The following is a 12,252-nucleotide window of genomic DNA, read 5'->3' as shown; positions in this document are numbered from 1 at the left end:
TTTTTCTGTGTCTTTTCATGTGGACTGGCTCCTCCTCCTGCATCCCTCTATATTTCTGTCTTTTCTCTGTCGTTCCCTCCCCGTCCTCCTTTTTCTGTATGACGTGTAATTGATTGGGAGGGCTGCCAAACTTTTTTGATTGGTTTCTTGCTGCATCTGATGCTTGCTGATTGGCTAGTTTTGCTCACCTCTGGTGATGTGATGCGCTCTTGATTGGCTGCGTGTAATTTGTGTATGAACTCTTTGATTGATGTTTTTTGCATTGTGTTCAACTGATGAATCTGCCGCTTAATTCACCTTCTTTTTCCCTCCTTTTTTAAGGTAGCAATATATAATGGTCTTGGATTTCTTTTTGAATGCTTTTGTTCTGAAATATTTCGTTGTTTTCTTTGTTCTGTGTGCCAATGGTTGCATTGTTTGTGTGCAAAACTGCCTGAATACTCACCAGGATCCTTGTTTTCAATGTCTTTCTCCTTTAAAAGAAGCGCATGCATTAAATACCATCGCTGCTCATCAACAGAATTAACCTCTGTCATAAGTGAAAACTATTGAAAGTATAATGACACCTCACACTTCAACACAAGTGTAATATGAAAGATCTGACCCTCGTTAATGTAGAGTATCTCCCTCATGTTTCACAGATCAGTTTAAACATATTAAAACATAAACTTTAATGTAATTGGATTCTGCATCATTTGGATAATTCATCAGGACTTATTTACCTGTTAAACTGGATCAATGTAGCACCTGACCGCTGTTTCTGATGTCCAGGTGAATAATGCCACAGCCAGAGTGATGACAAACAAGAAGATGACCACACCGTACTCTAACGGGGAGGGCCTCGCAACTCTGCCATACGGTAACACGCTTTGAACTTAACAAGAGCAGACTCTGCCTTTTTGTTTGATTGATACAGTATTATCTAATAAAACAGGTTTGGTCCTTTTTTTCAAGATTATGATAACGTTTCAATCGGAATATCACCTTGAAAAATACTCAAAATAATCTGTCGTTTCATCGACTTCTCTAAGTCAAACATTTTAGAATTCCTAATAAAACAATCCAGTCGCCATATTTGTGTGTTGTGTCCTGTCGTTTTCCAACCAGACGAGGAGTGGTTAAAAGAGAACAGGTGGATTTTGTTATCAATTTCAGCAGCATGCTGCTTTTTAATTACAACAGACTGGCCAACAAATAATACATAAAGAATGTCTTTTTGAGAGTGGCAGGAAGGAAGACGTACAGCTGGTAGAATCAAAAACAGTGACATTTATATAATATACATTGATTGCTTTCAGTTTAAAGGATTCTGTAAACCTTATTTTATGTAATCCCATTTATATTATCACTTCATATGTGATAATAAAGACTTAGATGGTCTGTTTTGTGTGTATAGGGAACCTTGAAAGTACTTGAAAGGTGCTTGAGTTTTACTCCTAAGAACTATTGGTTTCCAATTCTGATCGTATAAATAATATACATAATATTATATATATATTATATAATGATAATAATAATGATTAATTTATAAAGCACCTTTAAAAATAAGAGTTTATAAAGTGCTTTGACAACCAAGCAAAAAACAAGCAAAGCACAAAATCCAAGAGGCAACAGGAACCCACACAACATGGCCGACACGAGAAGCAAGGGGACGAAGCAGGAAGAAGTAGAAACAATAAGCAGAAATAAAAAAACTGAACGAGATAAAAGAGAGAAAATAAAAGCTGTAATAGCGATTAAAAGAGTCACATTTTTCAAAGTTCAAAGTTATAATGATAGAAAATCTGAAGCTGCTGTGTTGTAATAATGAATTAATGTAATAATTAAATTTTATTGTAGTAATAATTTTTTTTACTAAAGAACTTTGTTGAATAAACTCTAGTAAAAGTTTATATATTACTAAATGGTCCACTGTGCCCCTCGGAACAGTTAGAAAGCTTTATAATTAATTTGAAATGAACAATATAATAAACAGCAGAGAGCACTGTCAACATCTGCATAATGTCATAATATATCACGTTGCTTCTGTGAGTTTTCAGTGAAAATTTAAATGTTCATTGTTATTTGTCTTTGACCGTAGCTGGGTGGAAGTTGAGTCCAATGGTTGGAGCCATGTACAGTCCTGAACTCTACACAGGTATGAAAACAAGTATAGTTTTTTATCTTGTACCTGACAAACGTCACAACAATACTGTCATCTTTCAGAAACTGAAGTAGCTTCTATATCTGACTCGCTCCCTGCCCATCTCTCTCTCTCTCTCTCTCAGTACCGGGGTTTCCGTACCCGGCTGCAGCAGCAGCTGCTTCCACCGCCGCCGCGACCTTTCGGGGCGCTCATCTCCGGGGTCGTGCCCGGCCCGTCTACAGCGCGGTCAGGGCGGCTGTGCCACAACCTGCCATCCCTACATACCCGGGGTAAACAAACTCAAACATACCCACATTTGAAAGCTATAGCTAATAAGCTGCTATTGATGATAACAGCTACATCTAAATGCATGTCTTCACTTAGTTAAAAATTGTATTTCATAATTGTGCATGCTGTGTGTTTGAATATATTTGAAGTATTGACAGTGCTAGTTTGCTGAGCTGAAATACCATTTCCTTGTACCACAAAAGTCAGAATGAAATACTTCAGGAACCTTCATTCCCATTAGCCTCAGTGGCTGCAGTAGTATCACACTGAAGTTGGTACATTAGTTTACAAAGAGGTGGTATTTTGTCCTGCATGTTGCACGGTGTGTAATAATCTCACCTTCTTTCTCTTCTCTCTTTCACATCCTGTTTGGCACCGTTTTCTCACATCTCTCCTCTGTTGTTTTCTGCACTGCCCACACGGTGGCGCATCACACCATCTTTTTGTTTTGTTTCTACTTTCCTCCACCGCTCCTCTGGACTCTCTCCTTTTCCCTTCCATCCTCCCTTTCTCGTCTCTCTCTCTCAGTGTGATGGCCTATCAGGATGGCTTTTACGGTGCGGCTGATCTCTATGTAAGTATACCGTCCCCCTCTACTGCTTCACTGCTCACCTACGTCCCCCCCCCTCCCCCCCTTGCCTGTGGGTTGTCAAGTGTGAAACGGCACGGACCAAACCCATAGAGACGTGTACTTCTGGGTGTTTTGACTTATCTCATCTATATAAATTATCTTGCAAATCACTTTTCCAGTCGCACATTAAGTTCAATCATAAAGTACAAAATGTTCCTTCAAAATAAAAGTACGAGCGCACACAGTTCCATCAACATGTTCATTCACGAGTAGACTCCTCTCGGGTTTGTCTCTGTGCATTTGTGAGTTAGTTTGTACCAATGCGATTATGAGTGTGTGTCTGTGTGTGTGCGTGCACGTGTGACCAGGTTGACAATAGCTGTTTCTGTTCTCTCTGTAGACTAGTGTTTCAGGACATTAGTGGCAGATTGCCCCAGGTAGGGTTTACACACTCTGTTTGAGAGCCAGTGTGCATCCTCCTCGTCTCCAATGACTGCGTGCTGCTAGACATTATTGACCATCTGAGATTGAAATGCCTTCTCTGTCTTCTTCTACTAACTCACTGGATTCTGACATGGGTGGAGTTGCGGAAGGGGGAGAAAATAAATCAAGTTGAAATCTAAATTCGTAAGGAAAAAGATACGACATCAAATTTTTATCCAAAAAATATTGACAGGAGAGATGGATTAACATTTTAGGGAACATTAAGTGCAGTATTGAAGGTCAATCCTTTAACCGTGGGTCACTAAAATCTGCACTCTTTCCCCCCCAGTGTTAGAATAAAGGCATTTTGTCCTATGTTGCTATACTTCCTTGGTCAATGTTATGGAGACAATATGCATTAAGACAAACAACATTTTATTATATTCTCTGACAATTTCATCGCCCACATTCATTCCAAAAATGTTAAAAGAATTGTCCATAACTGGCATTATTGAGGCAAACCGCAGATGCCATCATCATTTTTTATACTCGTTGTTTTTATGAACGCAGGCTAAAACTTCACAAATCATGCACAACACTTAAATTGTAATGTCTCAGCAAGCTTCATCGCCATCCTCGAAACACAAGCAGGACAATAAAAACAAATGATATCTGAATACTGACTCTGAAAGCTGAGACGTATCCAGTAGTCAGAGTGATGTAGGACAGTTTCTGTCAGCAGTTTATTCAGACCCCTTCCAGGAATCTCCCTATCTGTTTCACCTGTGGCATGCTAACTGAATCAATGTCGGCATGCAGACATACTTACAAGGCTGACTCCTCCCCCAGTCCCCCTCTGCTCCCTACTTCCTTTCTCCTCCACATTTTTCCGACCCCCCCTTTCTTCTGTCATTCTTTATTTCCTCTCTTTCTTGCTCTCTCCTTTTCTTCTTAAGTCTTAAATTAAAACATTTCCTGTTTGTAAATCCTCCAAGTGTCCTTCTCCTTCTTCTATACGCTTATTATTTCTCTACTCTAGTTTTACCTCTCTGTGCCTTTTCCTCTGTCTTTTGACTCTTCATCCCCCTGTACACGTTTTCACCTCTCAGTCACCCCTTCCTCTCCCACCCCCCCACCCCCTCCCGGTCCAGCCTTCCTCCCATAGCAGCCACTGTGTGGTCCTGAATGCGGGGACTTGGTCGTGACTGATCCTTTAGGGTAGAATGCAGCGGTGTGTGTTTTTGTTTTTTATAGGGATGTTTGGCCTAATATTCTGGACGTTCTGAGTTTGGGAAGCATGCTGTGTCTGTCAGTGATTGGTCGCTGGCCACGTGAGCGTGGTGTGCGTGTGTGTGCGTGCTCTTTTTAATCCAACTGGCTGACTGTCTTCTTACACCTGTAGTTTTTTTTTGTGTCTGTTCATCAGCTGTCCATCCAAACATAAATAATGACACAATCATCTTACCACCCCTTCCCCTTTCTTTAACTGTGTGTTTTTGGTAGGGGAACAGGGGTGGGGCACAGTTATGGGTTTGAACTCTCTCTCCCTCCATGTCCAACGCAGGCTGACAAAGATAATGCACTCCAGTGTTGTACACGAATAACGTGATTTTTTTCCATGTTAGCCATGGAGGGAGAGACCCCACAGAGCCTGAGCTACATCCTTGTGAATGCTGTACTGCACCAGATTAGCCAGTTGTGCTGTCTGCTTGTTAATCTTTCGCTCTTTCTCAGCAGTTTTTCTCACAATGTAACCCTTTAGATCCACCACTAGACCGTTAGTGTTCAGAGGAACTACAGCAAACCTTTAACAATAATTTACACTTGTTTCTGTTTCTCCCCATCTCTCCCTCCCCTGCCCTCCACCTCTCTCCCCCTTCACCACCTCATCACAGGGTGGCTATGCAGCGTATCGTTATGCCCAGCCGGCTGCGGTAGCGACTCCTGCCGCAGCGGCGGCTGCAGCAGCAGCGTACAGTGACAGGTGAGTGGGCTGTAGTGCCTTCAGATGTTAGCTGCTTGCTTAAACTAAGTGGGCAAGTCGCTTTGTTTAGAGCACCAAAGTGCTGTGCTACTAATCAGGTCTGGTTAAAGTCCACCTGGATAAGAAGAAGTAACAGAGATATGATATACACGAAGATATTCAGCTCACAAATGCAACAGAACAAAACAGGGGCTGAAATATGAGGGTTTAAAAGTACAACATGTAAGAATGGATCCATCCGTTATATCCTGCAGCATCATTTGAACGTAGAAAGTTGCAGCTACAAATACAAATGACCAATAACAACAAATAATCAGCAACAAGAAATCAAGATGTTTGGATCATTTTCTGCAGGTCATTAGGCGAGAGGAAACTTTAAGTCGGTTGGGGTTCGTTCCCACACATCAGAGAACAGAAGATGATTATTGAAGTTTAAAAAAAAACATTTCTTAAGTAATTTTTTTGTGATTTGACGTGTTTCCTTTTTCCTGACAGCTACGGACGAGTTTACACAGCAGACCCTTACCATGCTGCACTCGCCCCGGCCGCCTACGGTGTTGGAGCCATGGTGAGTAGCTTGAGCACACACGTGTACTCACATGTATTTAATTACAATGCAGTTTAATGCATTTAATTCCCACTAAAGCTGCACATCAATGCAGGTCATAGATATATAGCTCTAGTTTATTAAAAGGCTCAGTGAACTGAGGGGAACTCTACCACAAGATGAATAAACAGTACATTTGTTGGAACATGTTTTTAGCCACTGATTATTATGTGTTTAGTACGTTCAGTTTTTTCACAACAAAGACTGCCTCAACAGTAACTGTGATGATTTCTGTTAAAACAAAAATGTCACCTGACATGACAGAGGCTCTGAAGAGGGTTCACCTGTTACAATTTGGATGTAAGACTAAATTAAAGTGTTTAATCTTTTAATGAAGTTTATTGACAATAATGAAAAACATTTAACAAAAAAAAAAGAATCGATTTTATTTACTAAATGTTTGTCTTTTGCTGTTCCACAGGCAACACTGTACAGGGGAGGCTACAGTAGATTTGCCCCTTACTAAAGACACTACATTTCCCAGGAGCTCCTCTCTTCCATTGAATTTCTCTGAAAGAGCTCCCTCTGTTGTCGTGGAGGTGGACTGCACCCAGTTTTAAAGTGTGGAGTCGACCACATCAAAGATATTTCAGATCCCACCCCAGAGCAGTCCCACGTTTTCTTATATACGCTACTACAGAAATAGAGGAATGCTGTATTAAAGACTGACGGATGGCCTTAACATTAAAAAAATAAGAAAAAAAAGACTAAAAATGGCCACCTTCCTTACTGCACGGCTGTATTATAGTCCCCCTCTTCTTATTCCCTCGGCACTCAGCAGCACAAGACTCGGGATGGAGCCCAGATGTTCTTCCAAAGGCCGTATGTGGATAAGTGACATTTAAATAGCTGTCGACCATGTTTGAGAAAGAGGCGAGCGCTGTGTGGTCTGCACACACTCGACGTTTAAGGCAAAAGAGAGGGAAAGGAGCGATCAGAGCCTCCACAAAACGTCAGGAAAGCAGGAAGGTGCATCAAAAGAGCGCCTGAGAACATTTTACACCAGAATGACGAGTCACTAAAATGGTTAAAAACAGCCACAGATGGATTTTATAATTCCTCCTCAGTGTGGGCGGATAGTCAAGAGAGAGGAAGTCCATGCTTGCTGCGTTCTGGTAGAGGGAGACTGAAACATGGCGGCTCGGAGAGATGATGTGACAGTTTATAACGCTACAGAAATCATGTCTGAAAGCTGAAGGTGGGAGGTTTATTAGAGCTGTTCCTTACCTCAAGTTTTCTTAGTATGTGGAAATGGTGAACCTTTAAACTTAAAATTGTTATGATATGCAAAGAAATTAGTTTAGAGAAAAAAGTTACCAAATTATTATTATTATTATTGTAATTATTCTCATTATTATTCTTATGAAAGCATTATTTTGTTGACTCAGCAGCCACTGCTGTCATGTAGATCCGACAGTGAACCTCGGGGTAAAATCAGAAACTCTATATTACATGCGTTTCACATTTCGACGATGCGACACAGCTGTAGTCTCACATGATCCGTCTCATGCACAGGATGTAAACACTGCACTGTGTGTAAACACTACAAAGAGTTCAACACTACACATGAAACATCTTCTTCTTCTTGACTTGATTTTTCGCTTTAGATCAAACTAAATCGTCCACACACGACCCTGAGATTCAGTAGTTTTTGATCCTTTAATGTAGAGATTTATTATTTGGTTTTCCCCTCAGGCTCCATCTTTTTTAGAGCAGCGTCCAACATTGAAAGAGTCTTCCTGAAACACACTTTAGTTGGTGATTGTGTTCGAGATGCTGCCAGCAGCTATTACTGAGCAAGAGAGAGATTCTGTCCGTGAGTTAATAGAAAAATATTTAAATGCAAAACACCTTACTATTGTGCATATTTCTATACCGTTGTATTCTATATTTCCAAATCGTGGCTTTTTTTGGCTTTTGTTTTCGTTCCAAAGATTTGTAGAAAGCACATTTTTCTGCCGTATGTATAAATATATTATCTTTGTTATTGTTGTTATCATAATCCTTGATAATCCTATTGCTGTCTTTATTTACCTTCTTTCAGCTTCAGTTTGTCTTTTTATATCCATATCCTTCTCCATTAAGGTTATATTTCAATTTTTTTTATCTCGCGCCGGGAGCATACCTGAATAGTGAAAAACTAGAGGTGTGCGTGTAACACTACCAAACTTTAGTTCCTTTAGTTTAATATTCATTACAGGCTTTATATGTCTTTATTTTTGGGTTCATTATAGGATCTGTTAGCATGACATTTAAATATCTTTAAAAAAAATACAATAATGTCAAAATACATTTTCTTTTTGTGTCCATATTTTGCAGCTGACTGAGACATTTGGAATAAATGAACGTAGGATTTGAGCACTTTGGTTAAACCGAACATGCTCCTTCCTGTGTGTCTTTCTTTTTGAGTTTTTCTATTTATTTTTCAGTTTCAAATCAGACTCCTTACATTTCAATGGATAAATCTCAGCTTTGCAAGCATCGTGGCTCCAGGTTTGTTTGAAGTTATCAAATATAATGTCTGAAAGTGTTATCTCTCATACATAAGAAGGTTGTATTCCAACATGTCATTGTGGGATATGATCTGAATTGTGAGTTCAATGGGGCTGTTATGTTTTGTTTCTTTTTTCAAAAAAATTTCAAAGCTACTGTTGTGTTTTTCATTTCTCACACTTGGAAAAACATGCAGGTCAATAGTTGTTTTTTTTTAATTAATTAAATGTGCTGCTGTTGAATTTTCTCATGACATTTCTCTTTAAATATCTCCAAGTTACCGTTGAATGTGCTCTGGACGAAGAAAAAATAAACCTAGCCAAAGATGCTAACTAACAGTCCGCAGCACGTTCTGGTTCCCAACTTGAGAATAACCACACAAAATACACATAGATGGACTTACAAAGCCACTAAAGGCATGGACAAACCAGCATGAGCGATACTTGTCAAGTTATAAAAAAAAAAAAAAAAAGAAAACGATTTGCATGAATCTTGTGTCTTTCATATTTTGACTCCTTAGCAGCCGAGCCCAGTTGCGTCCTTCTTTACCACTACACTCTGGAGAATGACAGGCAGCTAGCAGTTTGACGCTAGCTAACACAACAAAGAGCACAGTGCTGTTTAGCAAAAAGACCTGCTGACAAACAAAATGGCCGCCGCACAAAGAACATGCGGCAGCTACATTTTCCTGTCATGGTCTTCTTGCCACTGTATTATAGTAAACTATGTGGCCATTCTTCATAGTTGCTACAGTTTGTCAATGACCAGTCCTCTCCCTCCGTCATGTCTATATCCCCTTTGACTGCCATTATGTTTTTTTGTTATTGAATGTCCATATAAAATGTTTTATATAAAAATGTTTTGTTGTGATCAAGCTCTCATGTGGTTTTCTTTCTTCTATTTATTAATTGAAATGTGTGAGAGCTACATTATAGTGTCTCACATTATTATACGCACAGATGTTGCCAGTGTCCGACTGCTCATTTTAAAATGTCAGTATTGATCACCAAGTGAAGCTGCCTCAAACACAACAGATTTCTTTGACCACTTGAGAGTAGTGGAAAGAAGCTGTGAACATAAACCTTACATAAATTAATCTTGTAAGTTAATATGGAAACTTGTGAGCAAACAATTAGCTTAATTATGAATCCAACATTCACTGCCAACAGCTGCATCTGCCTCTGCAACAGCTAATACTTCTCTGTATTCAGTAGCTAACGACTTACTTCTTTCTGTTGTTTGTTTATGGACAGGTAGCATTAGCATGCAGTGTGTTTATCAGAGCTTTATACTGTCTACAAAGTTGCCTGCTGTGGCTGGATTGTGGATTAGAGTGAACCAAAACTGTAAAGTTGCTGGCTGAAGAGGCAAAACGATAGAAGACCTAAAGTGTTTTTTAAGAACCAGAAATGAAACCTTTCACATTGGTCATATGTCAAGAATCTACAGTCATACTAGGGGCTATGTGGAGCACAAGTTGGTAACATAGACGGTACAGTTACGCGTTTTGAGCTACATGCTAATATGCAAATGCTAACATTTTGCTTAGCTGTTTAACATGTTCAAACTCTGTTGTGTGTTAGTAGGATAGCTATTAATATTGTTTGTAGCTATGAGGGGTTCACTTTGGTTAGTGTTTTGAGTTACATGCTAATGTAAGAATGCTAGCATACTCACTTTGAAAACTGAATACAGCAGTGGCAGCGCGCGCAACTCCAAACTAAGCTACAAAATATCATTGCAGGTGCACGGTAGAAAATGAAATCCAGAAAAATAAAAGCTCCGGTACTCATAGGATCATGTAAAACTGACTTAAAACACTGACTTTGACCCACATTAAAGTCGGTTTTACATGATCCTGTGAGTGCCAGAGCTTTTGTTTTTCTTACTTTGAAAACTAACATTTTTTTAGCAGCTTCAATGTTTACAATGTTCACCGTCTTTAGTGTGTTAGCAGGATAGCTATTATTGTTCATACAAGCCATGAGTGGTAAGCCCTATGTGGTTTAGTGTTTTGAGCTACAAGCTAATGTAAGCATGCTAACATATTGTTAAGCAGCTTCAATGTTTACAATGTTCACCCTCTTTAGTGTGTTAGCAGGATAGCTATTATTGTTCATACAAGCCATGAGTGGTTGGCCCTACATGGTTTAGTGTTTTGAGCTACAAGCTAATGTAAGCATGCTAACATATTGTTAAGCAACTTCAGTGTTTACCATGTTCACCATCTGTAGAGTGTTAGCATGCTAACATTTGCCAGGATAGCTATTAATCTTGTTCATATCAGCTGTAATAATGCTGATATCATGTATGTTGCTTGGTATTCTCTTCCGTAAATTTCTTCCTGATTGTTGATCAATTTCCAAAGATGTACTGTGTGTTTAAAAAAGAGCAAACAAAAAACATTTATTTTGGGGAAAATATTTATTGACACATACTCAACTGAAACTCCAATTCCTATGTACAAATTGACTTCATGGTTCATAAAAATAAAAATAGATTTATATATCATAAACATCTGTACATGGAAAAAGGAATAGCTCCAAAGAGGGGGAGGTCATGGACTGGAAAAGGCAGGAGAGATGAGCGAAGGTTTAGTAGCAGGTGAACCCTCTTACAACAAATTTAGGCTTGATCATTGTCTCTCAGAAATGAACAGGCCAAGTGCAAAGAAGGGGGGAGGACATGTGGAATTACTGCATATAGCATGGACATCTCAGTGAAGCATGTATATATTCATAATTATAATATATCGTAACTTAATAAAGTTACATTCGGCAATTTTGCCTTTTTTTCCTCAAATCTCTTGTGGGCCTAACACAACAACAAACATCAGGTCAGGTATTCCAGGAGGTGAAGGAGGGCAGGGCGAAGGAAAGCAGTGACAGGAGGTAAAACGGTTGTAGAAGAAACATGGTGAGGTTTCTACACGATTCCATATTTCGCCAGGTCGCTGAGCTCCATGTCACCGAAGGCCTCCCATGGGCAGACCACTGTGATGTCTGTGCCCAGACCCTCCATGCCGGGGATGTCGTCTCCGAATCTGAAAATAAAGGCAATTATTTTTATGTAAGTATTTCTTACTAAATACACAAAACTAAATACAAACATTTGGTGGCCATGGTTTAATCTTAGTTTATCTAATTATTATAAACTTTTAAAATGTAAAATCTGAATTATAGAAGTCACTTGTAACATTTACTCTGAGATAAATGTAGTTCAATCAAAAGTACCTCAACGTCGTACTAGATTAAATGCACTTGGTGTCTTTCTACCACTGGTGACTTTATACTTGATCTTACCCCTTCTGGCCAGGTTTGGGGGCCTTGCTCTTGAAGGTACGAGCGGCCCTCTGCTTGAACTTGGGAGGAGCCTTCTTGTCGGCGGGAGCTGCAACGGCTGTGTCTGCCATCTTTTATGCTCTGAGAAAACAAAACAATCAACATATAATTAGTTCATCTCTATATGCAAGACCCCTCCTCCGCCTGCTCCTCTAAGCCCCTCTGCCCCATGCTTAGATGATATAACCTCCCTAAGTTAGGTCAAATTATAGCCTAAAGCTTTCATAAAACACCTTAAGACCTTGTTACACAAACAGCTTTGACTATTTTTACACCTTGGCTTTAAAGATTACTGTCAGGCCATCTTGAGCATCTTGTTTCCAGGATATTACTAAGTTCATCTAATTCCTCAGTGAGTCTGAAGCCAACACGCATGCTGCATGTTGTGAATAATAAACCATGAGTGTGAGAACATTTTGA

General features: G+C 39.5%; 2 protein-coding genes across 4 annotated transcripts in view; one reads left to right on the top strand and one right to left on the bottom strand.

Annotated features, from left to right (window-relative positions):
• Positions 1 to 9,361, top strand: part of rbfox2 (RNA binding fox-1 homolog 2) — a 36,619-nt gene extending 27,258 nt beyond the window's left edge. For all 3 annotated transcript variants that reach the window (XM_069665168.1, XM_069665167.1, XM_069665169.1), the window contains 7 exons: positions 772 to 859; positions 2,081 to 2,137; positions 2,268 to 2,415; positions 2,942 to 2,987; positions 5,303 to 5,391; positions 5,887 to 5,959; positions 6,420 to 9,361. In XM_069665168.1, coding sequence (XP_069521269.1) covers positions 772 to 859; positions 2,081 to 2,137; positions 2,268 to 2,415; positions 2,942 to 2,987; positions 5,303 to 5,391; positions 5,887 to 5,959; positions 6,420 to 6,464 — 546 coding nt within the window. In that variant the 3' untranslated portion in view covers positions 6,465 to 9,361. The remainder of the gene's footprint in view (positions 1 to 771; positions 860 to 2,080; positions 2,138 to 2,267; positions 2,416 to 2,941; positions 2,988 to 5,302; positions 5,392 to 5,886; positions 5,960 to 6,419) is intronic.
• Positions 9,362 to 11,416: 2,055 nt separating this feature from the next.
• Positions 11,417 to 11,903, bottom strand: LOC138595168 (retinal cone rhodopsin-sensitive cGMP 3',5'-cyclic phosphodiesterase subunit gamma-like). The gene is made up of 2 exons (XM_069666515.1): positions 11,794 to 11,903; positions 11,417 to 11,534 (listed from the first exon to the last, which is right to left on the bottom strand). Exons 1-2 carry the CDS (start codon positions 11,901 to 11,903, stop codon positions 11,417 to 11,419), a joined length of 228 nt encoding a protein of 75 aa, XP_069522616.1.
• Positions 11,904 to 12,252: the final 349 nt, after the last annotated feature.

This window comes from Semicossyphus pulcher, unplaced genomic scaffold, assembly GCF_022749685.1.
Source record: "Semicossyphus pulcher isolate SPU_LCO1_2020_fin unplaced genomic scaffold, fSemPul1.0.p SCAF_17, whole genome shotgun sequence".
Classification (NCBI taxonomy): Eukaryota; Metazoa; Chordata; class Actinopteri; order Labriformes; family Labridae; genus Semicossyphus; species Semicossyphus pulcher.
This window is presented reverse-complemented; position numbering and strand designations above follow the sequence as displayed.

Coding starts and splice junctions, on each gene's coding strand:
- LOC138595168 (XM_069666515.1), bottom strand. CDS start 11,903: ATGGCAGACACAGCCGTTGCAGCTCCCGCCGACAAGAAGGCTCCTCCC. Junction 11,535..11,793: donor CCCAAACCTGGCCAGAAGGG/GTAAGATCAAGT, acceptor CTTTATTTTCAG/ATTCGGAGACGACATCCCCG.